This window comes from Miniopterus natalensis, chromosome 17, assembly GCF_054644295.1.
Source record: "Miniopterus natalensis isolate mMinNat1 chromosome 17, mMinNat1.hap1, whole genome shotgun sequence".
NCBI lineage: Eukaryota > Metazoa > Chordata > Mammalia > Chiroptera > Miniopteridae > Miniopterus > Miniopterus natalensis.
The window spans coordinates 12,454,489-12,472,270 of record NC_142097.1 but is presented as its reverse complement, the minus strand read 5'-3'; the positions used below and the strand labels follow the sequence as shown (position 1 = coordinate 12,472,270).

Here is a 17,782-nt window from a genome sequence, read left to right as displayed (position 1 = left end):
GCTCTTAGCTCCTGGCTACAGTGGGTCCAAGGCACTCATGTCCATGTCTCTATGTCTCTTCCCTGTAGAACTAACCAATCCTAGCGTGACAAGTGCTAAAACAAGGATGGACAGGGGCGACTAACTTTTTGAGGTTGGTGGGAGGGTAGAAATCAAGGAAGACTTCCCAGAAGAGGAGGCACCAGAACTAGTCTTGAAGGAATGACAGGAATTAGCAGAGCCAACAAAGTTGTGCCAGGGTAGAAGAGGAAGCGTGTGTAATTGGGGGGCCATGAGTAGTTTGTGGTGGCTGGAGTATGGGGTGGAGGGGTGGTTTCCTGGGATGTGAGGTGGGATGGTGGGGTTGGCAAGGCTGAACCTGCAACTGGTGACCTGGTAAAGGGGCCTGTGTCTTCCTGAAGCACTAGGGAGTCACAGTTGATAGTGACTATGTGAGAGAGGGATGTGATTAGACCACATCAGGAGGGGAACAGGTCCTGGCTCAGGAGTAGGAATGGACCGTGGGGTGGGAGGTGAGTGTGGGTGGTTCCCCAAGATCAGGCCCAACAGTTCCCCCCGCAGGCCCCGATGGAACTCTGGGTCTCTGAGGCCAGGTCAGGGCACCTTGGAGGTCTCACTTGGTGGCCCTGCATTCCACAGGCCCAGGATCGGCCTTTGGCTTCTGCCTTCAAGGCAAGGCCACAGTCGGCCTTGGTTATTAAGTCATTAACTGGGCCTCACACAGCCTCTTCATTATGGGTAATTATGGTAAATCCACTGTGGGCATTAACAAGGAGGAGGCCAGCTTCTCTTGGCTGTCAGGCTCCTAGGACAGCAGCTGGGTCTGACCCGCATCCCAGGAAATTGCCCAGCATCCCAGCCCTGGTCTTGGGAGGGACAGTGACACTCCACTCTCCCCACTTACACCCCAGCCACCAGATGGGACCCTCACACAGTGCTTTGAGATTCCACTTTCACGTGGTACGGCATCGAGCATGTGGCTTAACTTCCTGTGCCTCAATTTCTTTATCTGTCCAATGGGATAATAGTACCATAATAGGGTGGTGTGAGGATTAAACTAGAACGCACTTAATGCTCAATAATTGAAGCATCATCATTTCAAATGCTGACATCATTTTCTTCATCATCATCATCATCATGAAGAACCTGGGAATCCCCTGAAGGCAGGGTCTAGTCCCTTCCTCTGTCCCCTGCATGGGGAGCTCAGAAGGCAGGCGTGTCTCCTCCTTCCCTGCCCTGTCCCTTCCCGGTGCAGATGTGTGGGGGTCAGTGGGGCTCTGCCTGTGGCCCAGTCTTCTGGTGTCCTAAAGATAAGCTGAGGCGGGGCCCCTGGCCCCCAGGGCTGGGTGCTGTGCTTACTCAGGGCCCTGGTTGAATACACTGAGAGGTGAGAGGGCAGGATGGAAGCTTGGCCTCCAAGGTCCCCAGGGACCTAGCTAAACCGGGCAGGGCGAAGGTGTATAGATGGGGCCAGGCTGGGCCCTGCAAGGTGGGAAGAGGGCTGGGCTGGGACTGGGGGTAACCCAGGTGGGGTAGGGAATGGGGTAACAGGCATCAGACGTTGCCAGTAAGCACCATCTGTCTTCCCCTCCAGGTGTCCTTCTGGACATCCAGCAGCACTTTGGAGTTAAGGACCGAGGAGCCGGATTGCTGCAGTCAGGTGAGGCCCACTCCCCCCTTCCAGGTCCTGGCCCCTCCTTCCTGGTGGGTCATTCTCTGCTGGGGCTCTTATGGGTCCTGACCGTCTGGTAAGAGCATGGGCTTTGCATACAAATCCCACTGCTGCCGCTCACAAAAGGCCCCCTTCTCCAGCCTCTGCTTTTCTTCTTGCAAAAGAAAACAAGTCACACCTGCCCTGAGAGGCTATGGGAGATAGATCAGTGTGCAGGCCGAGGGCCCAGGTCCTTGCAGGCGACTCCTGGGGCCTCATGGGGACCCAGGGCTCCAGGTTTCATCCTGAGGCTTTGAAAGGAGCTCCTTAGGGCAGTAAGTTGGGCACTGTCAGCAGAGCCTTGGCAACCCTGTTTCCTATCCTCCCCCATCCCCAGTGCCTTCCATTGCCACCAACCTGGGAGTCGTCTATTAGATATCAAATCAGGAAACCCCCTGGTCAGCCCAAAGCCGTTCCCAGACTCAGGGCAGGGGCCTAGTCCTGGGCCTGAGGTTCTCAGGCCCCTCCTTTGGGGCCCCAGATTTCTGACCCTTGGGGAGGCAGGGCCCAAGTCCCCTGGGCCAGGGCAGGGTGGTAGGTCATTAAGCAATTATAGCAGCCTGTCTGCCCCTCCCTCTAGGGTCCATGTCTCCCTTGTCCCTGCCCTGCCTACTACGTGACCCTGGTGGACCTGAGCTCCTGGCTCCCTGGCCCTCTCACTAGCTGTGGCCATGATGGCCTGCCCCTCAGAGCCAGCAGTGCATCCCATCCTTGCTGGGCCTGGTCCTTTGGGCCCTGGTTCCTCTGGGTCCAGGAGTCCACCTGACTGTGAGGCCCAGTCAGATGTCTGGGAGGAAGTCCACAGTCTGCATTCCAGTCTGTGAACCCCTTCCCCTGCCGGGGCTCTCCTGGGAGGAGGGGAGGAATGAGTTGGTTCGGTTCAGGAACCTGCCTGACCTGTCTAGGTGGCATTCCAGCATGAACAATGCCAGGCCTCCACAATGAGTTCATAGAGCCCAGCTACCTGTGTTCATTTTCCTGATGGGGTCTTTGGGGCTCAGAGAGAGGGGGTGTGATAACTCTGGGCTCATCCCTGATATGTGAGAGCTGACAGAGCTAGGACTGGGGCAAGGCTGTGTGATCCAGCACCTCCTAAGGGTGGCCAGGTCCCTGCCATTGCAGGCATCACCTCCACCCAGGATGTGAGCCCAAACCCCTCTCCTGGCCCCTACCCCCTTGCTGGATGTCCCTAGCTGGGCCAGAGCAAGTCAGCCTGCCCTGGGGCCTGGGACAGGTCCCTCTAGCCTCCTGAGCTCTGCACTTACAGAGGGAAGAGAGAGTTCAAGCCAGATGGGAGCATGGGAGGGAGCATGCTGCTGAGCTGGTGAGGAAAGGGCGGGAGAGAGCCTAGCCACCCAGACCCTCCTTCTGTGGCCCCTGAGTCACTGGGGACATGCTGAGCCTCATCTCCTCTGGTCTTTTCCTTGCCGACAGATACAGAGCAAGGCTCTGCCCCAGTCTCTCCATTCAGCCCCCACTGAGTGAGGTCAGGGCCAGTGCAGCCGCTCAGGGAGCCGGTGGGAGGGCTGTGAGTTGTAGCGCTGTCGAGGTTATGTCGCAGGCTGCCTTCCTGGCTAAGAGAGAGAAGTCATGGCAGTCCCTATGATCCCTGGAAACCTGGCCAGAGGTGGACAGATACTCCACAGGCATCATCTTGTTTGTTTATTTCTTCTATAAGCTTCACTTTAGATGAAGGGACAGAGCTTAAGAGAGGGAAAATGACTTGCTTAAGGTCTCATGGTGAGACAGCAATGGGCCTGGAACTGGAACTCCGCTGTCCTCTTGGCTTGGGGAGGGAGCACAGATTGCCACTGGATTGAGGTGTCTGAGAGTCTGGCATCTAGCATTCTCGGGGAGGGGGGGGCGATGCCTCTAGGCCATGATGAGAGTCCCAGCACTCTCAGAGACCCTCAAGTCTTACCTCCTGACCCTCACCCTACCACATACCCCTTGCACAGCTGGGATGGCTCCCCGGAGTGTCTGCATCCCTTTGGCCATCTGAACCAAGAAGCCAGGTGAGCTAGACCAGTATGTGACCCAGCTAGACCAGTATGTGACCCAGTGGGCACCCAGGCAAATCACCTAATTGGCCTGGGCCGTAGACACCTGTCTCTTCCCCAAGCGCTGATAAGGTCGGAGCCAGGTGGAGGGCGCCAGCCAGGTGTTGGTGCTTGCCCGGATCAAAGGACCAGGGCTGAGAGCTGAGTTGTCTGCTTATTTCTGGGCACCAGGGGCTGCTGGGCGAGGAGACAGGCTGGGAGGTGGCTGAGGGTTAGGCCCGGGCCTGCCCCTGCTATTTCCGGTTGGGACCAGAGCAGGGGCACTAGCTTGGTAAAAGCCTACTTTCGGTGGCCCCTTGCAGATTGCTGCTGGCTCAGAGCTGACCCCTGAGTCTCCTGAAGCAGCGATAGCTCAGCCTCTGCGAAAGGCCAGAATGATAGCCCTTGGCTCTTGCTGTTTTGGGCAATCAGGAGCCCCCATTGACTACACCTAAAGGGGCAGCTGCCTCTGAACCCTCTGCATGGCATGCCCTGGGCTGGACTCTGCCATACTCAGTCCCTGCACTCAGGGAGTTCCCCTCTGTGCATGGGAACAGAAATCATATCCAGTCTCCACCCGGGCCTAGGGCACTGGGAGACTGCGGTGAGTGTGCGCTGCATGCGCTCTGCTTCGAGGCAGGTGAAGATGGAATTCCTCAAGGCAGACACATTTGAGTGGGGCTTTGAAGGACGAGTTAGGATTTACTCAGGGGAAAGAACTTCCAGGCAGTTTGTCAGCTTGAGTAGATGTGAGAAGCCCTCCTTTCCCCTCCACGCTGGATGAAATATGCCAAGAAACATTTACATTACATGGCGGAGCTTGAAAGCTAAAGCTAGCAGGAAAGTTTCCAGGGGCCAGAAGCAAAGAATTGAGCTCAGACATGGGAATGGGAGCTGGTATTAAAGCCAAGTGCTGCAGTGTTGGGGGACCAGTGTATGCCTTAGAAGCTTGTTACAGTATCTTTAATGTAAATATTTTTATGATGAAAAAATTTAAATATACATAAAATGTAGAGAGAATAGACAACGACCCTCCATATAGCATCGCCCAGAGTGATCAGATATCACCAGTCTGGCCCAGTTTCCAGGCTGGGGGTTTCTTTGTTCTGAGGATCGGGCAGGGTTCTCGTGTCATGGGTGACTTGGTTTCCACTCAGAGCCCAGGGCAAGCTCCCTGATTTCAGTCTGTGCCCCAGGCCGGTGTGAAAGACATGCCCTTCCTGGTTCCGGCTTCAGGCAGAGAGCCTAGTCCAGCCCCTGCTTTGTGCAGAGGAAATGCGAAACTGCCCCTTAGGATCCAGATCTTGCATGGGACACAGGTGACAATTCCTGCTGAAGACAAAGTCGAATTAGAAATGGATAGAGCACACAGGGACACCCATCTTTGTGGGAAGGAGTCAACTGGCCCAGAAAATGGGAAAAGCAACTCCCAAAGAATTACAGAACTCCTGAAGGGACTTTAACATTAGGTAGACTTAATTTTCAAAGCTCTATAGGAGAGAGTAGAATTTATAGGACAGGAACAGTACCTTATTAAAAAAAACAACACAGGGTGTGTTTAAAAGACCTACATTTAAAATTCTACTAGTGAAAAATATAAGTATTAAAGTTAAAATGTGTAATAATTAGAGTTGTAAACAGGTAGACTAGACCCAGTTGAAGAGAAAATAAGCAAGTTAGAAGATGGGTCTGAGGAAATCAACATAAATACAGCTCAGGGGAAGGGGAGAATGAAGGTTGTGATACTGCCTGGCTCTGGTGACTTGTGGTTCATCAGCCATTGACTGGAGTGTGGAGCGAATGGAAGCCGGAGGCTGGATAAGAGTCAGAGTCTGATGGTGAAAAACATTTGGATTTTGTTTTGGGCCAGTGGGGAACCGGAGAAGGTTTCAGAGCAGGGCAGGTCCCTGTAGGATGTGTGCATCAGGATAATTACTCGGGGGCCCAGTGTGGGAATGGATTGCAGAGGATGCTGGAAGGCAGCTCAGGGCTGGGGTTTGTGGCGTCATGAGGAAGTGTCAGGATGGGAGTGGGGGTGGCACGGGGATAGTGGGGACAGAGGAAGAGCCAGCTCAAACTGAAACCAGACAGCTCATCTGCTTTGGGTCTGAGTCTCCTTCTGGCCTTGCTCCCCTCCTCACTTCGGCCAACCTAGTAAATATCCTCTGCTTTGATTCTGAAGACAAAGCTGGGCAGCCCCTATGGCTATTCTCCCAGGTCCCCCCTGAGGCCTGAGGGGCCAGCCTAGGGCTTATATCCCGAGCAGACTGTCAAGGAGGAGATGCTCTCACAGGAAGTCTGGGCATGGTGGCTTTCAGGCACTGATGGGTCCAGGCTGTTTCAGGTCCTCCCCATCATCTTGGCTGGCCTGGGCTGCCATCCCGTGGGCAGGGAGGGCACTCAGGCAGAGCCTGACCCTTGCCCACCCATGCCTGCCGAGCACTCTCCCTGCCCACAGGATGTGGAGGATGGCGGATCTTTTCCAAATAACAGGCCAGTCAGATCTGGACTTTGTAAAAATAGTCCTGGTTCAGCCCAGGCCGAGGTGGGGGCAGGATGCGGGCTCCAAGGCCACAGTGTAGGAGCCCAGGGCTCCCCCAGCCCAGACCTCACCCACTCCTGCTCTAGGCCCACCTTCTGGGGTCAAACAGGGCCGCATGTGCACTGAGGTGGCTCAGCAGCCCCGTGGTGTGGGTCCTGGAGTGGCCTGCCCGGGCACAGGGTCCTCAGTGGGGGCTGTTCGGAGCTTCTGGGTGCTGGTCCCTCTATGGGCCCACAGGGAAAAGGGCCTTCAGCCAGCACCGAGCCCTTGGACTGCCATGAGAGGTGGGCAGCCCTTACGATGTTGTCCACGTCCCATCTTCCTGGTGACTCTCGTCAGCCCCGGGAGGAGGGGCATGGCCATCTCACTGGAAGGGAGTGAAGCTCAGCCCTGACTTCTCTCACCAGGCCATCAGGGCCCTGCCCCACCCCCACCCCACCCCCTGGCTCTCTGCCCACCACTCCATTGTCCCAGACCTGTGGGCTCAGCACATGTGACCTGAGTGAGGGCTTCCCCGCTCCTAGACCACAGGATGTCCTCCTGCGGGAGCTGCTGGGAAAGCCACCCCTACCTCAGGGGTGGGGCAGCTGGGCGGCCCGGAAAGCTCTCCTCAAACAAAGACGGGTGGGGGTGGGTGTACAGGGAAGCTTCTAGCCTGGCTGGTCTCTATTTGCAGCGGAGCTGCCTGCTGGCCAGATTGGCCTCTGCGCCTGTCTGGGACAGGTTCACGTGTCCCTGCCTTTGTCTGTGCCGGTCCTTCTGCCAGCAGCATTTTTCCTACGGTTACTATTGTGATTATGTTCAGCCCCCTCCGCTGGCCTGTGACACCCCTGAGGACCAGGAGAGGTCCTCTCTCTTGTCCACCCCAAGCAGGGTAGAGGGGAGGGCTGCGAAGATGGGTCATATCTCCCCTTTCACAGCTGAGGCCACTGATATGTGGGGAACCTGCCCAAGACGATACCGTGACCCTCCTAACCTTGCACTCCCCTGTCCCCGAGGGGAAGGCACTGAAGGATAAGGGAGTCCGGGGTCAGGAGGGTCACGGTATCATCTTGGACAAGTTCTCCCACGTATCAGTGGCCTCAGCCGTGAAATGGGACAGACATGGTGACGCTCAGGGTGGTGCCCGGTGACCTTCAGCAGGCTGGAACCAGGGGTGGGGACAGGGTGTGCTTGCTCCAGAGGAGTCCACCTGCAGTCCCGGCTGCTCTGCCCACCCAGAGGAGCAGGCGGAAAGCCGGCCGAGAGAGCCAGGAGCTGCCTCCCTGCTGGGCTGCGGGCAGGCGGTGGAGGTGCGCCAGGAGACTTGGGTCTGGCCAAGGCCCCGCTCACTTCCTTCAGCCCCTCTCCACCCCCCCAGGGGGGGCTTTTCCAGTGGGCCCCCTTGAAGGGGGAGAGCGGAGCATGCTGTGCCCTCTAACGAAACGCCAAACCCGGTCCTGGTGTTTAGGGCCCAACCTTGCTGCAGAGCCTAATCTCCGCTGCTGCCCCCACAGCTTCCTTGGCTGCGGCCCGACCTGCTTCCTCACTGTCCCCAAAGCACCCTGAGCTTTCTCTGACCTTGGGAACATCAGCTGGGACCTCCCCCCTTCCCAGCCTGGCAGTCGGTAACGTGATTTAGAGCAAGGACCCTGGAGTCAGACAAATCGGGGTTTAAATCCTGGCTCAGTCGCACACTGGTGTGGTTCACTCCCTTCAGCCCCTGTTGTCCCCTCTGGAAGATGAAGACAGAGTGAGAATCGGGTGAGACAGCCTGTGCTCATGTCCAGGGCACATCCTTGGGCCTTGCCTGTAATTAGTCTTCCATAAATGATAACTGAGGTTATTATTAACAGTAAGCATTGTGCCTCCTCAACTATTATACAGTATTGCTTGTAAGATTTAGAATTTATATGTTAGTGTATATTCTTGATTTTAAGTATTATCATCACAGTAAATTCCTATCCATCCTTCAATGCCCAGCTTTGATATCACCACCTCCATGAAGCGTCCCTTCGTTATTCTAGCAGGAGTTGGCCTTCCCTGCTGGTTCCTTGGCATTTTAGCCCTTCAGGCTGGGCAACCTGTGGATGGGGTGTGCCCCCCCTTACCAGGCAAGGTGCAACCCCCACTCTGATTCTTTTTGCTCCCTCCCCACCTAGTAGAGAGAGGCAACAATTCTCCCCCCTGCCGTATGTAAGTCCTAAGGAGATAGAAATCTCTTTCCTGCCCATATCCTGGTCTGATCTCAGGAAGGTCCTGGGAGGCCAGCCCAGCAGGAAAAATTCTTTTTCTAGAGATGAGGAAATAATTTCTCCTTTGATTAATCTAAACAAAGGCCCAGTGTTGACTGAGGCCACCCCACTCTGGTCAGGGTGCGGCTTTAAGCACCTTACTAACGTTATCTCATCCACGGCTAAGAGCAACTGGGGAGCTGCTATTTTTACCTTCATTTTAAGGAAGTTGGCCTGCTGGAAATGACTTAGACCTGCGCCTGAGAGTCAATTGTTAGATTTTCAGGAATTATGTGAGCTGGTTGTTAAATACAACCATTATTAGAAACTAAATTATGTAAACTTATGATTAAACAACTTATGTTAAAAACAAAGGTTTTTACGTAATTGGTTGGGTGTCGTCCCATGCACCTAGAGGTTGCTGTTTCCATTCCCAGTGGGGTCACATGCCCGAGTTTAGGGCTTGATCCCCAGTAGGGGGCATGTAGGAGGCAGCCGATCAATGTTTCTCTCACTCTTCAATGTTTCTCTCCTCTCTCTCCCTTCCTCTCTCTAAAATCAATAAAAACACATTTTTTTAAAAAAACACATAAACAAAACAAAAAACCCACAAAGGTAATAAATACAACTCATCACTCCCTAATTTTTTATTACTTTTTGCTCTTATCTGTGTTCTTAAGGTTATTTACTTCTGTTATATCTGTCTTGTGGAAATACTGTATATACAATGCTGTGTGGAACAGTGACATCACATTGGTAGCTTGAAATCATCCAGGGTGGGAATATTTACACCTTGGAAACTGGCAAACACTACACACCAGGAGAGCCAGTTGTTCAACATTTATCAGCACACCACTAATTGAGGCACAGAGAGGCTGTGACCTACTCAAGGTTACCCAGCTGGAAAAGAACAGAGCTGAATTTGAACCCAGGCAGTGTGTCGCTGAAGCTCAAATTTGAGCACCTCTATGCTGATTCTGTCCAAAGTCCCAGTCACACATAGTTGGGATTAACAGGCCCCCATACACCCCATACATACTCATTGCTTTCACTAGGATAAGAGAGTCACACCCCTCCAGCCCAGCCCCCTCTCCCCTAGTTCACCTCTTTCCCTCCCCCCCTCCCCCTTTCTCTTCTTCCAGTCCTGCCTCCCTGGGGACTCAGATCTGTGAGACAGCAGTCCAGCCCATGGGCACATTCAGCCTGGCGGTCAGAGGCCAGCCACTGGCCACCTTGTCTGCTCACTCCCAGCCTTTGTCTGGCCATCTGCCCATCAGCTGTGGGACTGCCTTCCAGGGGGAGTAGGGGGGCCTGCCTTGCCTGTGACCCAGAGCCTACCCTTGCTTGCTGGCCTCTATCTCACCTGGGACCTCCAGGGCCTCTCTATCACTGGCAGTGGCATCCCCATGGAGTCCTCTGAGACTCTGCCTTTCTCTTGTTCTGGAAGAACAAAACCAGGTCAGATCACTCCTCAGCATCCTCCAGTATTTTCCTTTCTCACCCGCAGAAGCCACAGCATCACAATGGGCCATAAGGCTATAACCCATCTGGCCTTTCCCCCTCTGCCCCTCTTGTTCTAGCCACTCAGGTCTCTTTGGTGTTCCTCAAGTATGCTAAGCACACTCCTGCCCCAGGGCCTTCGTACTTGAATTCTTGCCCCAATATTTGCACGATTTGTTTCCTCACCTTCTCCGACCCTTCTATATAAAATTATAGCATCTACTTTACACATTTCCTATCTCCTGTTTCTGCCTTTTACCCTCCTTAGCACTTGTCACCATCTGACATACTATATTTTTGATGTTATTGTCTGTCTCTCCTTAGTAAAATGTAAGCTCCAAGAGAGCAGGAATTTTTGTTTTTTGTTGGATGGATGAATGGAGATAGATGAATGGATGGACGGGTGGATGAATGGATGGATGAATGAACAAAGGAACAAACAAATGAACAACAGTGTTTTCAAATGTCAGGAAAGCCCTTCAACCTGCTGGGAGTGAGGGTGGCTGTGTGATCTCTCTGGTATGAGACCTGGAGTGCCAGGCCCAGTTCTGTCCTGATTTGCTATATGACCTTGGGTAGTTCCCTTCCCCTCTCTTTCCCAAGTCTAATAAGGAAAGCAGTGTGGCAAAATATAAGGAATGCTGGCTCTGGAGTCAGGCAGGCAGGATCAAATCCCCACTGGGCTGTTTACTGATGGTGGGGCCTTGGGCAAGTCACTTCTCCCTGAGCTTGTCTCCCCATCCGCGAGGTGGGATGGGGTGGAAGGATACACAGGATGCTTTGTGGTGAGCCCTAGCACAGATCCTGGCATATACAAACTGTTCGATGAATAGATCTATATTGTTTTAAAAGTACCCAAAGAGCCCTAGCCAGTTTGGCTCAGTGGTTAGAATGTTGGCCTGTGGACTGAAGGGTCCAGGGTTCAATTCTGGCCAAGGACACGTACCTGGGTTACAGGCTCCATCCCCGGCGCCGGTCAGGTCGAGTGCGTGAGTCAGCCAACTGATGTTTCTCTCTCTCTCTCCCTCTCTCCCCCTTCCATTCGCTCTGGAAATAACCTCAGGTGAGGATAGTAAATAAAAAAAAATAAAATAAAAGTACCCAACGTACCCGAAGGGCTCACCTACAACTGGATGCCTTGTGGCCCTGCCTTAAAGAGGAAGGCGTCACAGAATCTCCTGAACCCAGAGGGCCTTACCTGCCTCCCCCGGGCCCTGGCCTGGCTGAGGTTGCTTTCTCACTAACATTAATCTTCACATTAATTGCTTCCTCCCTGGGCTCGTTTCCTCAGTCCCTGGCCCAGGCTGAGCTTTGTCTCCTGGGCCCCTGGCCTCAGGCTGGGGCGATGTGGGCAGGTGGCTCAGGCACGAGCACCCGACAGCAGCCCTCAAGCTCTCCTCTGCCCGCACAGTGTTCATCTGCAGCTTCATGGTGGCTGCCCCCATCTTCGGCTACCTGGGCGACCGCTTCAACAGGAAAGTGATTCTCAGCTGCGGCATTTTCTTCTGGTCGGCAGTCACGTTTTCCAGCTCCTTCATCTCACAGCAGGTGAGGCCTGTCCGGACGTCCCGCCCGGCAACCCTGAGTGTCCCATCTGTTCCTCCAGCTGGTGGCCTGTCTGATTGACCTGTCTTAGTGTAGACTGGGGGTTACAGCCCCTTTGCTCAAGCTAAAATCAAATTTAGTCTGTATTTCAAACTCCGGAGCTAGATAATATCTTCCAAGTACAGTGGGATGCGAGAGTCTTTGGGCACTTTTATTAACTGGCCCTGCAAATAGTGCTGTCCCCATGCTGGCCTGAACTGAGGGGCCCACAGCCCAGTGTGGCCGCCTGGCTCTCTCAGCTGCCTCTGATTTGGGGGGGGGGATTCAAGGAGCAGGGGGAACTAGTCTGGCCTAGGAGCCAGGACGCTTTGGTTCTAGTTCCGGCTCCGCCAGACTCTTTCTGTGTGACCATAGGTGAGCCATGCCCCTGTCTGGGCTTCCCACTGTTTGCTCTTCGTTTGATAACTGCTTGGGTCAAAGTCCTAGGGAGGCAAATGTCACTTCAACATAAGGAAGATGTTTCTTACTCGGCTCCCACAGTTCTGAGTTTGAATATCCCAACTCTTGCCCATTCAGCCTTATGATCTGGAGAAATTTACTTGTCTCTGAGCCTCAGTTTCTTCATCTTTAAAATGGGGATAGTACTTCTCAACTTAAAGATTTATTGTGAGAAATAACTGAGCTAATGACTATCTAGGCCCTGGAACATGGCAGTTGTTCAGAAAATCATTATTTCGATTCTTTATTCCAAAAAGGAGATATGTTGCTTTGAGAGGTAGTGAGTTCCCCATCACTAGGAATGTTCAAGCAGAGGAAGGGCAATCATGTGATGGTTACTGTAGAGGGAGATAGAGGAAAAAGGGGAGGAGTACCAGGATCTGTCCCCAAGAAGTTTTCAGCCTAGGGGATAAAGGAGGAGACCCTGCCCTGACCTTGGGAGCACCCAGGGTAGCGGTGGGAAGATGTGACAGGAGGTCTCATCTTTAGAGCCTTCAGGATGTGCAAAGTGCCGAGAGTCCTCAGTGTAGAGAGAGCAGTCTCTTAAAATCCACAGGTCAAGGAAGGCTTCCTGGGGGAGGTGGCATTTGAGCTGGGCAGGCAGGCCAGGGAGATGACGCCTTTTGGTGAAGATAGAATGGACAGAGGGAGCAAACTCATGGCTGCAGAAATGGTGGGTTGTGTTGAGAAATCAAGGAGGATAGTGTTTTGGCTGGCAAGGAAGGCAAGGGCCATGTCAAGGAGAGCCTCAAATGCCAGGGTGGAGGGCGTGGGCTTCCTCCTGAGGCCAGTGCAGGAAGAGTGCAAAGAAGAGCAATGGTGAGTCAGATTTATATTGCTCGAGAGGCAGTTGGAGGTGAGGGCAAAGGGAATCAGCAGGTTGGGGGGTACATGTTTGCTTCATGGGGCAGCTTCAGGCTCAGGTAAGCTCCAAGCCCAGAGTGTCAGCCTGACACCCACAGTAAAAAATGGGGCCTGGACCGGAAGCCTCTAGGGCCCCTCAGGACCTTGCCCTGCCCCTGGCCAGGCCCCTGGTCTTCTGATCTCTAGGGCTACTTCTGGGATTGACCAGGGAGTCCAGGGCCATGATGCCAGTGCTGGGCCCCACTCTAGGTGTGTAGAAGGAGGGAGGGTCGGGGAGAGAAGGTGAGCAGAGGCAGAGAGAGAAACAGATCACCCCAATTAATCTATAAATTCTCTGCAATCACAATCCGAGTCCCACAGGATTTTGAAGTTAATTTGGCAGAGAAAACACCTAAGAACAGCTAAGAACATTGTGAAAAATGACAGTGAAGGGGATTTTCCCTGCCAGTTATTCCAATGTGGCTGTTCTAACTAAACCAGCAGAGGGACAGACCGAGAGCAGTGGCACATAGTCCTCCCTCCTATGGGGACTGAGTGTAGGATGAAAGTTGCATCTCCTGGTTTTGGGAGAATTGACTATCCATCTGGATGAAAAATGAAGCTTAGCCTGTATTTCAAACCACACATCAAAATAAATCCTGGATAGGTCCAAGGAAAGTAAAAAGCAAACTATAACAATCTAGAACTATCAATCGACAAGAAAAAGACAACTCAGTAGAAAAATGGGCAAAGGATAGTGACCGACGATTCCAGGAGAAGATACCCAATGGGCAAGCCAAGCAGAGACGTACTCACTGGAGTAATCAAGGAAATGCAAATTAAAACAACATTGAGATACCATTTCACACCCATCAGATTGGCAACAATTAAAAAGGCTGGCGATACCAAGTGTTATTAAAGCTGCTGGTGGGAGTGTAAATTGATAGAGACTCTTTGGAAAGCAAAGCGGAGGATCTTGCAACATTCTGGCTGTGTACACCCTGCGGCCCAGCCTTCTGCTTTGAGGTATATGCCCAAGAAGAAGCTCCAACCTGTGCACACGGTGCACGCGAGGATATTCGCTGCAGTCTTGAAACCGAAAAAAGGGAGACCACCTACGGGAGCGTGCCTGAGGGAAGCCCAGATAAAATGGGGCATTTTCATCCTATGGGACTCTTGATCACAAAAGAGTGAGCTAGATCTGCATTAAAAGATAGGAATGAGGGAAGAGCGAGCTGTGGGACAAGATGCATGGAATGGTTCCTTTTATGGTCATTTTTTTCAAAGCACATGGGACACTAAGTGCGGTTCATTGGTACGTGGGTGTGCAAGTAACAAATGCACTGTTCAGTGGGCGCCTGGGGGAGGAGGGGGGGTTCACAGGACCCCTTGTCAGAGACGCCTCATCTGCCTGCTCCTGTGCCGAGGAGAAGAGCTGAGGAAACCCCTCCCAGTCTCGCACGCTCTCTCTATAATGAACATAAAATATTAGAGAATATTTTTATCATTTCGGGATGGAGTAAGTTGTCCTGAACAAGATGTGAAATCCAGAAGCCAGTAAGGGAAAATTAGCAGATTGGACATCCTCAAATTAAACAACACACAATGAAGCTTCTGAGCGGTGGAACTCCCCATATACAAAGTGGAAAATATTTGTGACGTACGTAATAAAGGGTTGATACCCATGATATACAGAAACCAAGGCAAGAAAGACAACCCAACAGAAAAATAGGCAAAGGCTGTAGGCAGATGATCCCCAAGAAAAGAAGCAGAGGGAAGGAGCTAGGGAAGGACTCAGAGGTGGAGAGAGTGAAGGAGCTCCGAGGTGGCCGAGCAGGCCGGTGACGCCGAGAGGGCCAGGAAAGAGCTGGGCAGATGGAGAGAGGAGGCAGGGAGCCCAGAGGAGGGCTGGATGTGGGTGATGCTGGCCGGATGGGTGGTCAGGGTGGGGCCGGGGAAAGATGACCAGGCTGTGTTCTCAGGCCCTGGGCAGCTGGGGGGATAGAGGGGACAAGGTCCACATCAAAGGGTAGCACCACTGGCAGCTGGCATGGCCCCACCCTTCCCAGATCAGCAGGCTTTGCTCTTTGATGTGTATGGGGGAGGAACGCCGAGCACTGGGCAGCCCTGCCCATTCTGCACCCACACGTGATCCTCTGCCAGTGCTGCCAGGGTAGCCCAGCTGCCCTGCCTGGGGGTGGGACACAGAGTGGGGGTGACTCGAGGCTCCCAAGGTAGAACCAGAATTCAGAAAGGAAGTCTCCCATTGGGGGGGTAAGACAGGCTTAGGTCCTCCGTGCTTATGAGGGGGCCAGAGGGGGCCTGTCTGGGCCATACTTACAACTCTCAACTTGAGAGACTCAAGTCCCACCCCAGCACTGGGCTAACCAGGCCCAGTTAGACCCACTATGGAGGGGGAAACTGAGGCCCAGAGCGGCCTGGGGGTGTAGTTGTTGAGGCAGGGGTTGGGCTCCATCCTTTTCCCTAGCTCCTCCTAGACCCTACAGGGGTACAGAGCAAAGTGGGGACCAAGGATGAGCAGACAGGGGAGCAGGACAGTCCCCCAGCATTCTCCCCCCTCCCCCACAGCACTTCTGGCTGCTGGTCGTGTCCCGGGGGCTGGTGGGCATCGGGGAGGCCAGCTACTCCACCATCGCGCCCACCATCATTGGCGACCTCTTCACCAAGAACACACGCACGCTCATGCTGTCTGTCTTCTACTTTGCCATTCCGCTGGGCAGGTGAGGATCCGGGCAAGGTCCCCTCAGGCTTCTGACCGCTCCCTGTCCTCTGGGACCTAAACATGTGGGTGGTCAGCCTTGGAGAAATGGTGGACCTGCTCCCCAGCCAGCTGGCTGGGTGGTCGGGGCAGGTGGGCAGGCGTCCTGCCTCATAGATAGTGAGCACCCCCTGCCCCCCGCCCCCACCTGTCCTTGCTGACTGTGCCTGTCTTCCCTGCAGCGGCCTGGGCTACATCACCGGCTCCAGCGTGAAGCAGGCAGCCGGAGACTGGCACTGGGCCTTGAGGGTAAGGACACCACCAGACCAGCTCGTGCCCAGGGTCACCCAGAGATTCAGGGACAGAGGCGTCCCACCTCGTGGGCCGGCACTCTTCTAGATTAGTCTCCATGGTAGTGTTGGGGGGCCCAGGTGTGAGCAGAGCCCAGCAGCCCCATCACCCTCTGGGCCCCCAGGCTGAGAGGAAGAACTCTCCCACTGGGTCAGGAAATTCTGGGTCCACGATGGCGCTTCCTGCTCTGAGCCCCGGTGCTGTGCTAGGGTGAGGCTGAGAGAGACCTCTGTGTGGGGCCCCTGGGGTCTGCGGCCGCTTCCTGCCCCCGGAGAGGATTCCAGGCAAGTCTGCCAAGGCTCCAGGACAGTGCAATCAGAGGAAACAGAGATCCCCAGTCTCACAGAGGAGAGGAAGCTCAAGACAAAGTGTTTTTTCCTCAAAAGCAGGAAGGAAGCAGCCTCCGTGGAATTTCTTAATGGGAGTGGGAGCGAATGGAGAGGCTCCCAGGCCTGGTGGGGTGGGAACAGATTTCCCTTGGAAATCAGGCTGCCAAAATGTCCCCCCATCTGGAGAGTGGCTGGGGCCTGGAGATTCTGTTCTTCACGCTGGGCTGGGCACAGGGAGGACCCACATGGGCCCCCCAAATGATAACCTACCTGATCTACTTGCCGGATGCTTCATGCCCAGCCAGTCCGTTCCCAGTGACCTGCAGGGCGAGGCTCTGGCCTGGGAAACTCCCAGACCCAGGGGATCGGGCAGGGCTGGTATCTGGCTCCCTGACCACAGGAACGCTCTCTCCTCTCCCACTCATCATTCCATGTCTGTCCAACACCTACCTGCCTTTCTTTCTGTCCATCCATTCATCAGCCAGCCATCTTCCTGGTTTTCCATGTATTAACTCATCCATCCAGCGATTCATCAATCCAGCGTCTATCTTCCTGTCTTTTCATCAGTTCATTCACCCATCCATCCCTCCTTCCTTCCATCTGTGTGTCCATATATTCATTCAGCCATCTGTCTTCCCTCCTTTATCCATCTGACCGCCTGTCCCTCCCTTCTTCCTTCGGGCCCCCTCCCATCCCGCCCCTGCTCTGGACACTGCAGTTTGAGCCCCCGAGCCCCTTGCTGACCACATCCCCAGCGGCTTTGCTCAGCAGTCCAATCAGGAAGGCTGGGCAGGTAGCAGGCCCGAGGAGGAACCCAGAGCCCAGAGAAGGTGTGACCTAACTTGGTGCTCCCCGCCCCGTCAGGTGTCCCCCATCGTGGGCATGATCACAGGAACACTCATCCTCGTTCTGGTCCCAGCCACTAAGAGAGGCCACGCCGACCAGCTCGGGGGGCAGCTCAAGGCTCGGACCTCGTGGCTCCGAGACATGAAGGCCCTGATCCGCAAGTGAGTACTGCTGGGAGGGGTCTGGGGGGAAGAGGGGGGCGGTGCCAAGATGAGAGCACACCCTTTGCAGGGCAGCCCACCCGGCACCCGTGGCCAGACTCTCTGCTGTCTCTCCTGCCAGCAGTGCTGGGAGTGACACTGTGGCCACTAGTATGTGTTCAGCAGTCACAGGCCTCACGCCCAGAACCTGTAAGGGAAGACATTAGAGGCTTCCAACTCTGGGGAAGGAATGGGGGAGCAAAGGCTGCTCCTGGGCTGGCTGCAGGGGTCCTGGCCCCCGCTCAGTGTTGCCCCGGCCTCTCCCCAGCCGCAGCTACGTCTTCTCCTCCCTGGCCACGTCGGCCGTGTCCTTCGCCACAGGGGCCCTGGGCATGTGGATCCCACTGTACCTGTACCGCGCCCAGGTTGTGCAGAAGACGGCAGAGGCATGCAGCAGCCCACCCTGCGGGGCCAAGGACAGGTGGGGCCAGGCCCGGGTGCGGCGG

At 54.5% G+C, this 17,782-nt stretch overlaps 1 protein-coding gene across 1 annotated transcript in view; it reads left to right on the top strand.

The window, feature by feature from the left end:
* Nucleotides 1-17,782, top strand: part of SPNS2 (SPNS lysolipid transporter 2, sphingosine-1-phosphate) — a 33,762-nt gene that overhangs the window by 10,438 nt on the left and 5,542 nt on the right. Inside the window, exons 2-7 of the mRNA XM_087825942.1 lie at nucleotides 1,595-1,660; nucleotides 11,417-11,553; nucleotides 15,481-15,632; nucleotides 15,853-15,919; nucleotides 17,155-17,297; nucleotides 17,605-17,757. Coding sequence (XP_087682068.1) covers nucleotides 1,595-1,660; nucleotides 11,417-11,553; nucleotides 15,481-15,632; nucleotides 15,853-15,919; nucleotides 17,155-17,297; nucleotides 17,605-17,757 — 718 coding nt within the window. The remainder of the gene's footprint in view (nucleotides 1-1,594; nucleotides 1,661-11,416; nucleotides 11,554-15,480; nucleotides 15,633-15,852; nucleotides 15,920-17,154; nucleotides 17,298-17,604; nucleotides 17,758-17,782) is intronic.